An 18484-nucleotide genomic window follows, 5' to 3' on the forward strand; every position below is an offset into this window, starting at 1 on the left:
AACGTAACGGACAATTCACTGCTTCGATACTTACCTCACGCTGCTTTATGACGCGGCTGTGCTTGCCGCTCTACACATGTAATCATCCGCCGCCTAGATTAGTTCCCCAAGGTTAATAGTTGTTTAATATGCACATCCTCGATTTGTGATTTACTTCTTCTGTATTTTAAATTATTATTGCTTCTGGAATATTTGTAAGACAGGTACTGTCAAAAAGGACACTTACTTTTTTCAACCCAAAACGAAGTGCTTTTTCTGTGGCGCATTAATACAGTGACACCAAGACATAGCCAGAGAATCTCTGGCATAGTCATAACTCACAATATGAAGTTCATTTGACTCCTTAAAATATCTGCTTCATTAAATTAACTTAACAATACTTGTTGAAAGACTAAAAACTCACGAACTATAATTGAAATCCGAAAACTCAATATGAATAGTTAGGGTAACTAAAGAGTGTAAGTTATCATAACTTAAAGGCTAAATAATTTTTTACAGTGTGGCGATACTACCCCGATCTATAACCAACTACGCCACCCCTTAGTTTATACCTAGAGTGAAGGGGAACTCTGCACCAAATAGACACACAGATTCTTTTGTTAGAGAAAATAGATTGCTTTATTAAACGCTTGGTCACTCAATGTTCAGCTGACAGTTATAAAATAAAATAAGAAATCTATCTATCTATCTATCTATCTATCTATCTATCTATCTATCTATCTATCTATCTATCTATCTGTATACAAAAGAAGCTTTATGAAAATAGTTATAATAAAATAAAAACATTAAACAAAACAAACAAAAAGATCTACATATGTATAGCTGCCCACTAGAAACTTGCATCCAGCCTGAGAATAGAGGATGAACTATATAGTTCTATAATTTCCAATAAATAGCATGTGAATCACAACACCCTCAAATCAAATCAATTCGATAAAATGCAGAATAAGACTTTCACTACAAACGCCAATCAGTGAACACTACACCCCACTCAATAGCTCACTACAATGAATAGCCTTCCAATTATCCCAGCTGGATGATCTAACTACAATCACAGGCAGTAACACAAATTACTCATAACCCTAGGACAAAAAAAAGGGTAAGAGATAAAAATAAAAAAAATAAAAAAGGGGAAATATATAACTAAAAAATATATAACCAAACCGTAAATACTGGGAGTCAGAGTAGCATTTCCATAACGATCATCTAATACACAGTTTAAAACTGGGTCTTAATCAGAACATTTCTAAAATTAAAAAAAAGGGATAAAGAAAACAGCAGCTAGCAGCAGTTCACAGCTCTTATCACATTAACAGGCAGCAATTCTCCATAGCCCCCGCTTTCCAGCTTGGTTATAATGGCCTGCCGCTGTCCACAGCTGAGAGTAAAAACAGCGGTTATTTATCAAAGACCAACATTTCGGCCGTCAGGACCGCATCTTAAAACAAATAAAACTCCATACCGTTCATTAGTTTCCTTACATTCACCAGCACCAACGCCCGTTGCCTCACACTATAGCACAACCGGTCACGCTTAACTCAACAGCACGTCCGTATGTCTCTAAAATACACGCACAGACTTAGCGATATACTTAATTAAACTACATAATAGATAAATTAGGACGTGAACAATGAAACCTACCTTACTCTCACTACTGTGCACAATTCCACCGCTACAGCACATTTATGCCGGTGTGCATCTATCCGGACAGCGCATACGTCCAATCTAGTTACAAACGCGCGCGCACACACACAGGGACAAGCTAAGCTTTTACTTATATACACGCTAGAGACTACAATAGAACTACAATAAGAAGCGGAGGGAAAAAACCTACCATTTACTCTGCATTTACTGCTTCTCCTGCCGAAGACGCCGCTCCTGTGCATGCGGGCTAGCTGGGCTATCGCTAACTAGGACCCCTAGTCGCCCCTATATTTGCCCGTCTACAAACCCGCGGGGAGATCAGCCAATGCCAGATCACAACACTGAGTCATTAGGCACACAACAACCCCAAAAACGATCTCTGAAGGATTTTACTCATTATATTATTCATGGTTAACAACTATTAGGAGTGGTACGTTCTGGCGCGCTACGGGTCGGGCTACTGGTGGAACTATGGGTGGAGCTACGGGGTGGAACTAGTTTAAAGCTGAGCGCCTCGCGGGAGAAGACCGGCTACGATGGAGCGAGCGCGCGCCGGACTCACACCTGGTGTTATCCTGATCCTCTCCTTTATTTCGCTCCTGTCGTGGAGCTGCATAGCCGCTAATGGAGAAGGTGAGACTTTCCCCTCGTTTCCTCGCTCGGTTTGAAATGTTCGCTGTAAATCCCGCGTGTAAGTTTGAGCTGCTCCAGCCTCCGGGACTGGCCGACACCACCATGCCGCCGAGCTTGAATCCCCGCTGCTCCTGTCGCTCGACCGTCGGACCGGAAAAGCGTCCTGAGGCGTTTTAACTATTGGTTAGTCGTTTGTCGTTGGCCTGTCGGTCCTCGGTGCGCTCATGTGGCGGAACGCGGAGCTTCGCTCGTAAACACCCGAGGACGCTCAGGTGGAGTCCGACAGGTGAGCTCTGAACACCGCGTGAACTGTTCAGAGGCGCCACCGTCGCCGGTGCGTCGCAGACGGCCGGTGTTCTATCGATTTGTCCTACTTCGTCGAGACGTCCTACCATAGCGTATATTTATAGATCGTATCTATCGATATGTGCTACCGTGTCGAAAAATAATACCGCGACTAATTTGTGATATTAGGGGAAGCACATATCGATTTTATTACGCTTTCTGTCACCGTACGCGCTAAGCCTAACGATTTCAACAGTAAAACTTGTGCCATAGTTTTCTAACATTTCTGCGGCGTTAACAAATGTCTAAAATGCAAATTACTTTTGCGTTTACAGTAAATATACAGTAGTAAGTGTAAAGTATTAAATTAATTAAAAGCAATAAACACTCACCATTAATTACACACTTTCTAACCAAGGTAGCAAGAATTGATGAGCCTACCTACAAATTAGCTTAGAAAGCGATGTACGCATGCGCAGTAAATCGAAGTAGGACAGCTCGATGAGTAGCACAGTTCGACAGAACACCGGGATATATTGTAGCGAGCCGCTACTGAGCGTGGGCGCCACGGGCGAGACGTCGGAGCGTGAATAGGCTGCTGTGGGGATGTTATTAGGGCTGTGGGGCGGGTTAGGGGGGCTATGTGCCCACCGTAAGGGACGACTGTGTGGCTGTGATTGCCCGTTGTTACGTCACGGTCCACGAGGTTTGCAAAGTTACGCATGAAGTTAGGCCCCTCCCACTCGGAGCTTCTCCCATCAAGGCTTGTAATACGCTGTGCTGTACTACGCTGTGCTGTGTTGTGCTGTACCTTACAGCCTAATTTGTAACGTGCTGTTTTTTCATGTCAGTCCAGCCTTTTTTCAAGTGTATTATATAAACTCAGATTAATGTTACTGCTTACCTTGATTAAGTGATGCAGGCTCCTGCCTTAATAACCTGCCTGTAGTTTTAAAGCCGGTATAATTTTCTGATTATTCCAAAGTTTGCTTTTGTTCTAAACCAAAACACTTGTTGCTCAGATAAATACATTCGCATATCGCTGCTGTCAGAACAAAACCTTGTGTCTCCATTTGTGTCATTTTTCAGCGTTTGACATCATTCGAAAGTTTCATGATAAACTGAAAAAGAAATGGCCCAAAATGACATGGAAAACGTTCGGGCTCCACTGACTTGCTTTAAAAGTCAAGTAGCTTAGTGCGATTTACGCCCTGTTTCTTTTGCAGCTGAATGCTTTAAATCTTGTGCTGGTTTCAGCTTCAGGGTTTTGGGTCAGAGATTTTGTGCCCTTTGCAGTTCAAAGCTGTTTTTGTTTTCTTCCTTTCCCCTTTCATCCATCAGCATAATGGTTGTTACTATTTTATGAAAATGCACAAGTTTTTGCATGTTTCATTTTTTTCTCTTCATCTCATTGTAGGTGGTGGTGAGGGCAGCATTAATGTTTCACCTCAATGCGATAGAAAGAGTAAGTACATTTTATTCATATTATGTGACCCTTCCTATTGGGTGTTCGTCTGCCCTGGTCAGTGATGGACACTGGATTGGGATGATGCAGTTTTTATTTGCCTGTAATGAGTATGGCAACCACAGTATGGTCAGCGTATAACACGACAGCATGCAACCAATACTGCCGAGACTGCACCGACTCTTTATGGATGGATGGATGGATGGATGGATAGATGGATAGCCAGCCAGCCAGCCAGCCAGTTCGATCCCCTGAGCCGACAGCACATGACTGAGGTGTCCTTGAGCAAGACGCCTAACCCCCAACTGCTCCCCGGGCGCTACAGATTGGGCTGCCCACCACTCCGGACAAGTGTGCTCACTGCCCACTACTGTGTGTGTGGTGTTTCACTTCACGGATGGGTTAAATGCGGAGGTGAAATTTCCCCATTGTGGGACTAATAAGGGTCACTTAATCTTAACATGCATACATACAGAAACTGTAATATGCTGACCAACCAGCGGGTGGTGCCAAACCCATTTAGCAGGAATTTCATAGCATAACATTAATACAACTATTGTACACCGTTACAATTACACCAATTATACTTATTTTTGTACGAATGCTGGGTCATACAGCTGAGCTCAGTTTGAGGGGGATGCGAGGGGATACCGTCCTCTCGGTCAGAGATGATGAGCCAAAACGGGTATTGGATGGTGCCAACTAGTAATATTGGGTTGAAACGAGGAGCGGTTTGGAAATGGTTAAACAAACACTTGACACATGCAGAATCACTGCTTATAGTAACATTATTTGTATTTGTTCTGATATTACGCTAGTATTAATATCTCTACAGTCCATGTTAATAGCTTTTTAAATCCAGTTCTCTTCAGGGCCTTTTGCACAGTACTAAACTAATGTATCTGCACTGCACATTGAGTTTTTATCATGGCTTCTGATACACCAGGAGCCCTGCACAGTCCACCTTTTTACTCCAGCACAGCCAGATTTACGTGGTGGGCCACAGTCGTGCTGAAATGAAGTAAACGATAAGGACTGTCTGGACTGGATTGGGGAAACACTACTGTAACCTACTCGATGATTGAACTCATGAGTGTGGAACTGTTTGATTTTTAGATTGCACCAGTGTTCAGGGTTTTCCCTGTAAGAATGGCACCATCACATTTGCACTGAATCAGTGCATTACGGAGGAACACGAAGACTGCGAGGTTGGAATTTATGATAAGGTATATAGTTATTATTCTGCACTACATTTGTTTAATGGAATTAAGTAGTTTTTGTTTGATTTTGGGGGAAAGTTATCAATGATGTATTCGGGCCCCATTTTATTTACACTTTTCTCCTTGTGCTGGTCTTGATTTGTAGGACTGTGATAAACTTCTTGATAAGACTGATCTTTCAAGACTGTTGAAACATCAGAATGTGACCCTCAACTTCTGTCCTTCTGAATTTTGCCTGAAGTTGCAGTGCACCGACAAAAAGGTAAAGTGTGTGTGTGTGTGTGTGTGTGTGCCCTTCATTGACTTATTAACAGTGGTGGACAAAATATAATTCGTTTCTGTACTTAAGTATTTTTTTCTGTATCTGTACTGAAATTTTTCAATTCTGGGTGACTTTCTCCTTTCACTCCACTACATTTCAGAGTCTAATATCCGACTTTTTCCTCCACCACATTTTGAGAAATCTGTCGTTCCTTTTGGTTTCTGTGTGTATAAAAACGTAACGTCAAAAAAAAGAAGCGCAAAGCCAGAGCACCAATCAGGGCCCAGCGGTCACTTTGTTTAGAGCTGGTTTTGGTAACCTAACTTTGTGTAAATAGAGCACAATATAGAAATATGTCCACATATGCAGTCGAGACTGACGCGGCTTTTTTCTGAATTTCTACAAACACCATTTCATTTTATAGTAAATGAGTTTGGGCTGGTTTATGTTTATGAACAGACGCCTACAGATCAACATAGTAAAGGAGCTCATCTGTGATCCTGAGTTTAAAGCCAGTTTTTATTCAACTTAAACTTGGAACTAAGTTGTAAATAAATCTGAACCTGAAACTTTGCTTGTGTGTAAAAAGTGATTTCAGAGCCACTTGGTTCTCCCTGATGGAAACTGTTTACCTTCAGTGTTTTGTGCTTCTGATCATTTTAATAGACGTCAGCGTCACTAATTAATGACGTTCTATTAAAAGACTGGTTTACCAAGAGAGACGCTGGAGGACTTTCACCTGAAATGAGTTCATGAAGCCAGTCTGGTTATAAAAATGATAACAGGACATCAGAGCCAGAATTACTCTTTTAGTACTTTTACTTTATACTTAAGTACATTTGAAGGTAAATACTCTAGTACTTTTACTCAAGGGGAGGTCTAAAGGGAGGAACTTCTACTTTTACTGGAGTAATATTTCACTTTGAGCGTCTCTACTTTAACTCAAGTACATGATTTGTGTAGTTCGTCCACCTGCTTATTAAACAATTTCATGACCCTAAGCCTTATCCAGACAGGATAAATTTTACTTGAGGAGATGGGGTAATGTCATTTTCATCGCCATGCACTGTTCATTGTAAATAAACCATTTAAGTAGAACTTTCAGATCTTGTTAGAATTTGAGAAGTCTGTCTGCTGCCATAGATTTTAGTCAAGTCCGAATGCAGCATGTGGGTCATTTTTAAAAACTGCAGTAAAGATTCAGGCGCCTTGTGAATCGTCAGTAAAAACACCGTCATGAACAGTGGAAACAGTTTTTGAAGTGTGGAGGCTCGAATAAGCATTTACTTTTGTTGCTTGCAGCTAAAATCAAGCTGATGCTCAGTGTTACTGTCCCATCTCACTTTTACAACTCAGAACATGTAAAAACATGAAGTTTGAGACGTTTTGTTGACGTTGAGCTGTGAATTTCACAGCTAAAGACAGATGACTAGGGTTAACAAAATAATGGCATCTATACTTTGAACTCTTTTCTGGAGTAATGGTGGTGAGTAGCCACTCCTATCTCAGTCATTTATGCTGAGATTTCCTATCCCGTGTGAACTGGTCATAAATGTTACAGACGTCCTGTGGTAAGTGGGCCTTATCCCACCTCCCCATGGAAAACTAATCCAGTCCGAGTAGTGCCCTAGACTGTATTAAAAGGTGTGACGGCTTGAAGTGTTGAGGTGATTTTAATAAGATTTTCAGGTGAATGGAGTGAGTATCACAAGTGCTTATCCACTGTTACACTGTTAAAGGTTTGATTTAAACCTCAGTTCATAATCATTAGTTTGTAGACCTGTGGTTCTCAAACCAGCTGGTTAACACCTCTGCCTTCTACGCTGTAGACTGGGGTTCAATCCCCCACCTGGGTAAGCACCTTACACTATACCAATAAGAGTCCTTGGGCAAGACTCCTAACACTGCCTTCGCCTAATCGTGTAAAATGATCAAATTGTAAGTCGCTCTGGATACGAGCGTCAGCCAAATGCCATGAATGTAAATGTAAAACTAATGTCTTCTGTGTTTTCTGTTTTTCAGAACGACCTGGTGTTCTGTTTCAGAGGTGAGTGCCTCCTGCTGTTCCCTTCAAACATCTTATATTTTGGAGACTCCCGAGTGGCGCAACCGTCTAAGCGTTGACCCCGTCATCAGGAGATCGCGAGTTCGATCCCCGGTGATACTACAGCCGTCTGTAGCCGGGAGTCCAAGAGAGCACAATTGGCCTCGCTCTCTCTGGGTGGGTAGGATGGCCCCCTCTCTCCTCCCATCACTCAACATGATACTAGTCAGTGCAGGCGTCTGTTAGCTGACGTAACAGATCTGGTGGTCGGCGCTTTCCTCCGAGCGTGTTCGCCTGTCCTGTGTTGTTGCGTGAGCGTCAGTTCGAAAAGAAGCGGTGGCTGGTTTCACAGGTCTAGGAGGAAGCCTGTGCTGCCTTCACCCTCCTAGCACTGGTTGTATCATGTGACTGGGGGAGTCCTAGGTAGCGGGTGGAATTGAAGATGACTAAATAGGGGAGAGTTGGGTTAAAAAAAAAATTATATTTCATAAACAGTTTATTGGTGAGAATCATTGTCATATGGAAGGACTGTGTTTCAGGTCTTGGGAAAGCTTTATATGTTTTAGTGTAGCTCTTTTTTGTGTTTCTGTAGGGATCAATGACACCAGTCCTGACTCCCAATCACAGATGAGCAATGGTGCATGTAAGTACAGTATAATGAAATAATAGTATAATGATCATTATTGGATTTGGGCATCTGTCTGATTATTCATGTGGTCATGTAAGCGGTATACTCCAGTTTCTTAGATCAGGTTAAGGCTGTTATCGGATTTCAAAAATCCATTAAAAAGACCTGTATTTTTGCTCAGTCATTGGTTTTAACTGCATATGTATATGGATTATTATTATGCATCTAAACACACTCAGTTACAGCTTCTGTCATTAATTCATTTAGTTACCCACCAGATACGTTTCCTTAAATACGTTACATGGCCAGGACTATACTGTCAGAAATAAAGGTGTTGTGCAGGTGCATTTTTCATTCAAGGTACAATCTGTACCTTAGTGTTTCCCAGTAAAAAGTTCAGTTTAGTATCTTTTTCTTCTGACAGTAGAGGTGGGTGATGCAGCAAATATGTAATATAGAAAAGTTAGACTTTCATGATCCCTGATGTGTCACTTTGTTTGTTCGTTGGCTCTATGACCCTGGACTGTCTCGACTCTGACTTTCGATTTGCCCTTAATAAATCTTGCTTGTCTCTGCACTTGCGTCCACCTCATCATCGCTCCGCGTCACATCAGTGTCTTAGTTCTTTCAGTTTTAACCTCTTTTTCACATTTTTCCTATGATTGCTGAGAGAGGTCTTTAACATTTAATGTGTATTATTTTCTGTTTGTGTTTTTCTTACATGGTGTGATAGATGAACTTTGGCTGATTCCTCTGGCTGTAGGAGTGGTCTTCCTCGGGATCGTTGTGTGTTTCGTTGTGTGGCTTGTGAAGAAGTTTAGGTCCCAGAAAGGCAAAAAGGTGAGTATAAAATGTGATTTATATTGTTGTCGTTTTGATAATTTAAATGTAATTACATGATTAATGACTTACATAATACATTACATTTACATTCGTTTACATTCTGTCTGACTTTTGTAAAGAGTGAAAATGCAAAGATGTAAAGATTTTTTTCTCCATAAAACTAGACTATGCGCAACAAATCGTGATAATATAATGTTCTACTTCCAAACACAAATGTGTAACAGATTCAAAAGCTTAGCATCTGCACTTTCCTAACCACTTCTGACGAAAGCTGTGAGTGAGGAACATTTGAGAAAGTAAAGGGAATAAATGAGAAATGTCACCACACTTATCAGCAGCGATAACTTAAATGAACATTTAATAAAATTCCACATGATACAAAAACTTTAATTTTTGTGTGTATTATTTGGGTAGTTAAGATCATTTTTTTTTTTGTTTATTGCCTTACAGCAAAGTGTAGCGTTCTCTGAAGTGAACCAAGAAGATGAGCAAGGTGAGCATAGTTTTAAAATGTATTTGTTTTATTTTCGAGATGCGTAGCTACTTAAATGTGTTTTCTGTATATAATAATAATAATAATAATAATAATAATAATAATAATAAAAAACTTTGTACAGAGGGGAAAATAATTGTGTTTTTTTCTTTAATTGTCCAAAGTTTGACGAAGTTCCTACTGGAATGGATTGACCATCACTGCTTCTCTCCCTCATTCCTCCTTTCCTGTTTTCTTGTGCTGAATATTCTCAGTGTAGAAACTCATCCACCTGTTAGTAGCTCCACTTTCCTGGTGTACAGTTAGACACTGTAGCTCATCTGTTGATGTAGTTTGTGTTGGTCATTCATTAGACCTTCTTATTGGTCAGTTGGGGTCCCCCCTCCCCCCCAAAAAAAATTTCTCTCCAATTTTGTTCGTGTCCAGTTACACCCATTAGTCGGGTCTCCCCTAATCACACAATGCTACCAGTGCTAGGAGGTTGAAGTACCACCACATCCTTGTTCTTCGGACTCATCGTAGACCCGTAGAAGTGAACAGATGATCAGTGTTGAATAATCTGTAAAACAGAATTTAGACTGTTGGTCGCATCTAATTTGAAATTAATTTATTTTAATTATGTAATATTTTTGAAGATGCATATTTAATAATGCAGGCAGGACCCCAAGAAAAAAAACTGGGGGCAACATAAACAACTTGTCACCTGCTACCTGCTAGTGTGAATGCAGCATAGGACCCTCAGTCACGTATGGCTGTGGCATCACCAGGGATCAAACTCGCAATCTCTTAACGATAGTGTACATGAATTTTAAAATAAAGATTTTAAAGCATTAAGCTTTAGTTTATATATATGTATATAAATATATATATCAAAATATACTTAACGACATGTTATTTGCTTGTGATGCAAATAGATATTCTGAATGTTAAATATGGATCCAGTATATTTAAAATAATTGTGGTTTATCGTTTATTATGACATAGCTGAACCAGCTGTTTTGTGAAAAAATTAGCATGAGTTGGCAAACGGTGTCGGTGTCTGTGCAGGATTTTGTCGTTACACGACTCCACATCCAGACGCTCGGCACTTCTATAAATAAGTGAATAATAAATAATCTATAAATAATAAACTGTGTAACCTGCTAGGTTGTAAATGCTCAGTTGGATCAAAAAGCTGCACCAACAGTGGCACTTTTTCAACTACACTTAATCAGACAGCACAGACTGATGGCTCAGGGTTTTTGCCTGCTCAGGGTTTTTGCCAGTTTGTCTGTAAAGGCAAGTATTTGTAGTTGTGAAGCTGTGGAAGCTGATGCAATGAAATGCTGTGCCACTGTGTACACAATTATTCATTATTCAGTGCCATGTATCTGATTACTGGTTCAGAACTAAGTAGATTTTATATATATAATGTATGTATTAATTATCCAGGTATTTGCGAGCCATCACTGTTGTCCAGTCACCACATTACTTCAGCATTAAATATGTAAGTCGTGTGTTTTCAAACCAATACGACCATTTTACATAAAAGCGAAGTAGAAACTGTCTAGAATGTCTTAGTGTTGCTGTGGACCAAAGGAACGGTCACTTTATCAGGAAACATGCTGACCTTAATATTCTATGCACTTCAACAGATTCAAGAGTTTTAGTGTCATAGGCACAGCAGAAACAGGCAGTTACACTGTACAGTGAATTTCCTCCTTTGCTGTTCCTCCATTCACCAAATATAATCTTAAAATAGAAAAGACAAATAGGAAAAAAGAAATATAAGAATAACACTAAAAACAAAAGTAGTTATTATGCAAAGTAGAAAGACAATCAGTTCCATGTGCGTATGTGTGAGTGTTTAGGGCAGCGGTTCATAAAGTGTGTGGATTTCTGTATTTTGCTGTGGTTTTATTGGTCCAAGGAATGTAGAATTTAGCAATACCGTGTTTTTTTTTTTGTTTTTTTTGTTTTGTTTTTTTTGTTTATTTTAATGATGAAACAAGATCATGCTAGTTATTTTTACATTGCCCAGGCCTGGTTCAGTGTCACACTGTGCTGCTGGATGTTCTACCAGAATGAGATTTTCTGCAGCTGTTACTGTCGTTCATTTTACTGAACTGTGTGAATGAAATCGATGTACACTCAGGTGTAATTTCCTACATCATAATGATCAAATACTTGTATTTTCAGCACATCTACTGTCTAGATTATGGTGCTGATTGGGGGTTTAGGTTTGGTGGATGTGTTTTTTTTTTTTGTTTGTTTGTTTGTTTGTTTGTTTGTTTTTTTTTGTTTTTTAAGCCAAAAATGTCATTTCTATTTCTTTCTATTTTCTAGTGGAATGTAATAAAGCAGTGGTGAAAGATTGTCCTGGATTCAGTGTGTTTATGCTTGTAGTTCAGCCACAGTGCTTGCATGGCCTAATAGAGATGCTGTATCTGGTGTTATTGGGGTGATACAAGCAGAAAACGCTGGATCTGATCTCGCAGGAGATGAACGGATCTGATCGAGTTCTGCAACAAAGCCTAAAATATCACAGACTTTGTGTGGTGCCATGTCGGATAGCTAACAATAAAGCTAGTGTCACCTGCTGGTGTCCTATGGTGGATGTTAGCAGGGCTCCTTGGCTTCAAACGAGAACAGAGCGCCGTTTCACTTCAGTAGCTCTTGTGAATTTGGACGACGTCCAAAATCTAAAGTTTGGTCTTGTGTGAATGACCTAGACCTCAGATTACTACATCACCAGCCCTCAGGCCTGACCGGCTCATAAGGGCTTATTACAGTCTGTAAATCTGAGAATGAAGCACACACTGACAGACAGAAGACGCACAGCAGCACAGAGTACTCTGGGTCTGAGGGGGTCTGAGACTAGACGCAGTCAAAACATCAAGGTCAATAAAAACCATCGAGACAGAAACGTTTGGAAGAGTTCAGTCACCAGTACTGACTGGCTATGACTACTGAATGCCAGATTAAGGAATTAAAATGCTTGGAGTGCACAGTTCTGAACATGAAGGGTAGCGAACTGTTTACTCGAGCACGCTCACCTGCCAGAAAACGGTCATATCACAACCAGACAACTGAAAAAAAAAACTGTAGACAAAAGCCTAAAACGGAGCTTTTCCTGTCGTCAAATGATGTTACTGTTGCGCCGGCACCCATGGACAGTACCTCGTACAAGATAGGTGTCATCTGTGTGAGGGTCATAAAGCCGCCACTATACAGAGATTTATAAACGTGATGATGGAGAAATACACAATCAGGTATAACATCATGACCACCTCCTTGTTTCTACGCTCATTGTCCATTGTCAACTCAAGTTGAGAGGCGGTTGTCATTCCGTCTATGTACAGGTACACATTGGAGTGACATTACGTTCCTCCAGGAGCATCACGGTGCAACAAGGAACAAAAAGTACAAAGTGCGAACGTGCAGACAGTGTATGCAAACAAAAAATTAAACTAGACACAATAAATACGATAAATTAAACAGACAGACACAGTAAACAGACAGGATAGTGCAGCACTGACACTGCACTCATTCTGGACATGAGGCAGTGAGAATAAGGTGCAGAGATATTTAACATGCCGTGATCTGTGAGTCACGCAGTCAGGTGACCGACATAAACACAGCAGTTACTGAGGTAGAAAAACCTGAGTAAAACAGTGAAAACAGTGTAGCAGCAATGATCCAGATAGAGCCAGTAGAGCATCGAGTTGCTCTGTTGCTCTAGAGTTGTGTGTGTGGAGTATGTGTGTGACGGGGGGTGGGGTTAGCTCAGTCCTTGTGAGTTTAAGAACTGTTGCCGAGTCTGGCAGTGATGGCATCGATGCTCTGGTACCTTCTGCCAGATGGCAGCAGTGAAAAAAGTCAGCGTGAGGGATGGATGGGGGTCGTCCAAAATGCTAGTGGCTTTCCGGATACAACGTGTGGTGTAGATGTCCATGATGGAGGGGAGAGAGACGCCGATGATCTTCTCAGCTGTCCTCACAATACGCTGTAGGGTCTTGCGGTCTGAGGCGGTGCAATTCCCAAACCAAGCGATGATGCAGCTGCTCAGGATGCTCTCCACAGTCCCCCTGTAGAACATGTTGAGGATAGGAGGGGGGAGATGAGCCTTCTTCAGTCTCTGCAGGAAGTAGAGGCGCTGCTGGGCTCTCTTGGCTATGTAGTTGGTGTTGAGGGACCAGGTGAGGTTCTCTGTGATGTGGACACCGTGGAACTTGGTGCTCCTGACGATTTCCACAGCAGAGCCAGTGATGTTCAGTAAGGGGTGGTCACCTCGCACTCTTTGGAAGTCAACAACCATTAGTTTTGTCTACATTCAAAGACAGGTTGTTGGCTCCGCACCAGTCCGTTAGCCGCTGCACCTCCTCTCTGTATGCTGACTCATCGTTCTTGCTGATCAAACCCACCACAGTCGTGTCATCAGCGAACTTGTTGATATGGTTTGAGCAGTGGACTGATTTTATCAGCTCCACTTACTGTATAGCTGCACTTTGTAGTTCTACAGTTACAGACTGTAGTCCATCTGTTTCTCTGATACTCTGTTCTTCAGTGGTCAGGTCCCCCATGGAGCCTCACAGAGCAGGTACTATTTGGGTGTAAGTCAGTTCTGTTTGCCTTAAATAACTGACCAAATGAACACGTACCTGTCTCACAATGCATTGTAACCATAAGGCAGGAGTCTGCAGTAGTTCAACTGTGGAAGCTGATGCAACAAAAACACTGTGCCAGTGTGTAGATAATTCATGTATCAGTGATATCGCCTTGTGGTTTAAACCAAGCTCAAAAAGCCACATCCTTATGGAACCACATACCCACACATTAATAATTCATTAAATTATACTTTACGGTTACGCTATAGATATATGCATGAGTGTGTCATAATAAATGACCATGTACTGTACCGTCGTCATCATTAGACGCATTGTCAAGACACCCGCACAGACAAAGAAGTATTCGGCTTTCATTTTTTGCTCTGTCGCTCATAAATGCCTTCTCTCTTTCTGTACGAACCAGTCAAAATTGTAATAGACCAGTAGGAAAAAATGACTGGCTTGGCCTTATTAAATAACCAGTTCAGCAGAAGTATGCTTGCATGGCCAACCATGAAATCTGATTTTGTCTGTTACTATTCTATAATGATAATTATGAAAATCCTAGAAGTGTTGAAGGTTATTTAACCCTTTCGTGCCTGTGGACCGTTCATAACAGTTCTCTTTAAGGTATATGTCATGTATTGTGTCCTTCTCATCACTAGATGCTAGAGTCATAAGGCACATTGCTCCAATGTCGCAACAGACTTACAGCTACATTCCAGCCTGAACAGCTTTACTAACTTCTGTATTAATTGTATTGTTAAATGTCGCTTTCAGAATTTTTTTTTACAATATATTACAATTAAAACTTAATGACAGATCTAATGAAAAAAATAAACTGTATAATAATAAATCCCTTTTATTATAAAGTTATCGAACTGTCCTCATAGCATGTGGACATCATGCACTAGTGGAGTAAAACAAAGGAAGAATGAAACATTAAAAACGGTTTCTAATCATATTAGATAACGACTTTATTATCTTGAGATATCTCTTAGCATATAAGACAAGTACGGCGCCCCGGTGGTGACATCCTGTATAAATAAATATAAGGCGTGGTCATGACTTAATAAGGCATGGGAACAGGATCATAATGCGTGGCCATGACTTAGTAAGCCGTGATCTCATTCCCATGCCTTACTAAGTCGTGGCCACACATTAGGATCTCGTTCCCATGTGTTAATAAGGCATGGCCACACATTATTTTTAGTTATACAGGATGTCATTGGTGGGGCTTTGTAGATAAGAACATTTGTTATCTTAAGATGACAAGTTAATTATCTTGTGATCTCAAGAAAATAACTTTGTGGGATCACAAGATAATTAACTTGTTATCTTGAGATATCGAGTTAACTATCTAGTGATCTCAAGATAACAAACTTGTTTTCTTGAGATAAGTTAATTGTTATTGTATTGACATCAAGAAAAATTACTTGTTATCTCAAAATAACAATCCAGAAAATGATAGCAACAGCTCATGGCCTCTCTGAACTTAGAATTAACAATAAAAACACAATTTGAAACCTTAAAGCAAAGTATAGTAATGATACGCGCATGCTGAGTAGTGGTGGACAGTAACTCAGTAAATGTAATTAGTTACTGTACTTTAGTATTTTTGGTGTATCTGTACTGAAATTTCTCCGTTCTGGGCGACTTTTTCCTTTCACTCCACTACATTTCAGAGTCTAATATCCGACTTTTTCCTCCTACATTTTGAGAAATCTGTCGTTCCTTTTGGTTTCTGTGTGTATAAAAACGTAACGTCAAAACGAAAGAAGCGCAAAGCCAGAGCACCAATCAGGGCCCAGCGGTCACTTTGTTTAGAGCTGGTTTTGACCTGTTGGTCATACCGACCCAGTGCAGCACGCGGTTCAACGTCAGCGCAGCAGCGTAAAACTTTGGGAGAGTCTGTTCAACATAAATGATGAACTAACCTAACTTTGTGTAAATAGAGCACAATATAGAAATATGTCCACATATGCAGTCGTGACTGGCGCGTTTCTTTTTTTCTGAATTTCTACAAACACCATTTCATTTTATAGTAAATGAGTTTGGGCTGGTTTATGTTTATGAACAGACGCCTACAGATCAACATAGTAAAGGAGCTCATCTGTGATCCTGAGTTTAAAGCCAGTTTTTATTCAACTTAAACTTGGAACTAAGTTGTAAATAAATCTGAACCTGAAACTTTGCTTGTGTGTAAAAAGTGATTTCAGAGCCACTCGGTTCTCCCTGATGGAAACTGTTTACCTTCAGTGTTTTGTGCTTCTGATCATTTTAATAGACGTCAGCGTCACTAATTAATGACGTTCTATTAAAAGACTGGTTTACCAAGAGAGACGCTGGAGGACTTTCACCTGAAATGAGTTCATGAAGCCAGTCTGGTTATAAAAATGATAACAGGACCAGATCAGAGCCAGAATTACTCTTTTAGTACTTTTACTTTATACTGAAGTACATTTGAAGGTAAATACTTTAGTACTTTTACTCAAGTGGAGGTCTAAAGGGAGGAACTTCTACTTTTACTGGAGTAATATTTCACTTTGAGCGTCTCTACTTTAACTCAAGTACATGATCTGTGTACTTCGTCCAGCTCTGCTCAGTAGGAACACTGGAAGGGTAGGAGGAATAGTTCGGACACCCGTCAAATTAGAGCTGCTTTTACCCAAAAGGGGACGGGGACATTAGGAGAAAGTACCCGGACGCGTTTGCCTCATCTTCTGGCTCCTCTGAGACGTGAGGAGGCGTGCGCGAGGCGTGCAGGAGGCGTGCGCGAGGCGTGCGCGCTGTGACGTGCACTGAGCGCAGCACAGAGAGAGAGTAGACTGGTGAATCCGCGCGCGCAGCAGTCAGTGCGTGCGGGACAAAAGAAGCTTGAGTGTCGATCTTTTGACACGAGTATTCATCAACATCAATACCAGCGTTGGTTTCGATATTATCGATATTTGGATCGATCCGCCCGCCTCTATTGTCCTGTGAGGGGAACCGCGATGCTGAAGCTCGGCTGGATTTTGGCCTTGGCGTTATCGAGCTGCGCGGCTACAGATCTAAAAGGTAGTTTATAAAATGCCGATTAACTTTCCCGCCTTGAATAGGCTTTAAAATGACTCGAAACCGGACAGCACGTCTATTAAGATCCCCTAACGCTACCACTGACGCCCTAAAACCACTTTCCCGAGGCTGTAGTAGTTAACCTAGCGCCCTATCCGCCAGCTTCTCATTCGAAATTTCCCGTTCCACCTTAAATGGTACAGCCGGCGTCTGTAGTGACTCGTGACTGTAAAACTGAGCCACCTTTTGCTTTCAGCCCGTCTTCGGAGTGTCTCTAACTTACTCGAGCGAGCATTTCCCACGGCAGTAAACCACGGTTTTGTTCATAAACCCTCGAGGACAGTGGATTTAAGGTCGTCTGTTTCAGTGAATGGGGCGGTTGAGACTTCGCTCGAGTAGAAACGCCGTGTTCCAGGCTGAGAGCGCAGGGTGGCTCGCGTTTCACCACTTAAGGTGGAACTGTATCAACGTGGTAAATCACTTGCCCTCACGAGGCCGGTCAGCTTCCCATTCGCCGACTTCTTGTTCGAATTTCCTCGTTCCACCTTAAATGGCGCGGGCCTGCGGAGCCAGAATGTAACTGCTGCACCATTTAAGGTGGAACGGGGGAATTCGAACAAGAAGCTGGCGAATGGGCAGCCAACTTCAGCCTCGCCTTTTACCTGCCTGTCTGACTGGCGTCTCTACTCACACGAGGCCAGTGGATTTGGGGTCGAGTTACTTTGATGGAGTCTGATGGATAAAGGCTCCCAGTAGACCAGGACACACCGAATGGGTGTGAATGGAGCTCAACGGATAAAAAAGAAAAGCTGAAATAGTCTCTAATCACTCGCCCGGAACGTTTCTTTCATTTTAGAAAGTAGAAGGATGGATTTCACTAAAAAGCAAAGAAAACTAACCTGTATGTTTACTTATCTTCTTCTACAGCAAAAGGGTTTTTTGGGCAGCAGGGGCGGGCTTTGCTGTTACAGCGGGATGATTGACGGGCGAGCGGAGCAGCTCATTGGCTGTTCGCGCTCGCTGACGTTATGAACGTTCATGAGGCGCCGGTTTAAACTCCTATAACTCGAGTTTAAAAGCTCTTTCAAATATACCCGTTGGGTTAAAACGTTTTATGATACCCACGGTTCAGGAAATGATCGCATTCATTTACGTTAAAAATGTTTAAGCATTTATAAAGTATGATTATGATCAAGTGCTCCCTATCAACCCATTCATTTTGGACTCGCTCGGCAGCGCCCTCTAGCGTTTGAGAACCGGAGCACATTGTAGAGCGGGAATTCTCTACAAGTTCTCTGGCCATCTGAACGCCCGCCTCGTGTTTCGT

At 41.5% G+C, this 18484-nt stretch overlaps 2 protein-coding genes across 8 annotated transcripts in view; one reads left to right on the forward strand and one right to left on the reverse strand.

Moving 5' to 3' along the window:
* LOC108413126 overlaps positions 1-18484 on the reverse strand; it is a 205492-nt gene that overhangs the window by 138648 nt on the left and 48360 nt on the right. Inside the window, exon 2 of one of the 6 annotated variants that reach the window (XR_005130139.1) lies at positions 8903-10076. The exons of 3 other annotated variants lie outside the window; for them this stretch is intronic. The gene's annotated coding sequence lies outside the window, so the exon portion shown is untranslated. Of the gene's footprint in view, positions 1-1834; positions 4250-8902; positions 10077-18484 lie in introns of those variants that run through there. 2 more of the 6 variants (XM_017685493.2, XM_017685494.2) reach the window with 2 other exon arrangements.
* LOC108413128 lies at positions 2156-9898 on the forward strand. 2 transcript variants are annotated; one of them, XM_017685498.2, is made up of 9 exons: positions 2156-2277; positions 3980-4027; positions 5144-5253; positions 5393-5509; positions 7532-7556; positions 8146-8196; positions 8915-9021; positions 9475-9517; positions 9682-9898. In XM_017685498.2, exons 1-9 carry the CDS (start codon positions 2181-2183, stop codon positions 9684-9686), a joined length of 603 nt encoding a protein of 200 aa, XP_017540987.1. In that variant the 5' UTR covers positions 2156-2180; the 3' UTR covers positions 9687-9898. The 2 variants fall into 2 exon arrangements, with proteins under 2 accessions (XP_017540987.1, XP_017540986.1); XM_017685497.2 differs by having other exon boundaries at positions 9475-9898.

The sequence above is a fragment of the Pygocentrus nattereri genome, chromosome 3 (assembly GCF_015220715.1).
Source record: "Pygocentrus nattereri isolate fPygNat1 chromosome 3, fPygNat1.pri, whole genome shotgun sequence".
Taxonomy (NCBI): Eukaryota; Metazoa; Chordata; class Actinopteri; order Characiformes; family Serrasalmidae; genus Pygocentrus; species Pygocentrus nattereri.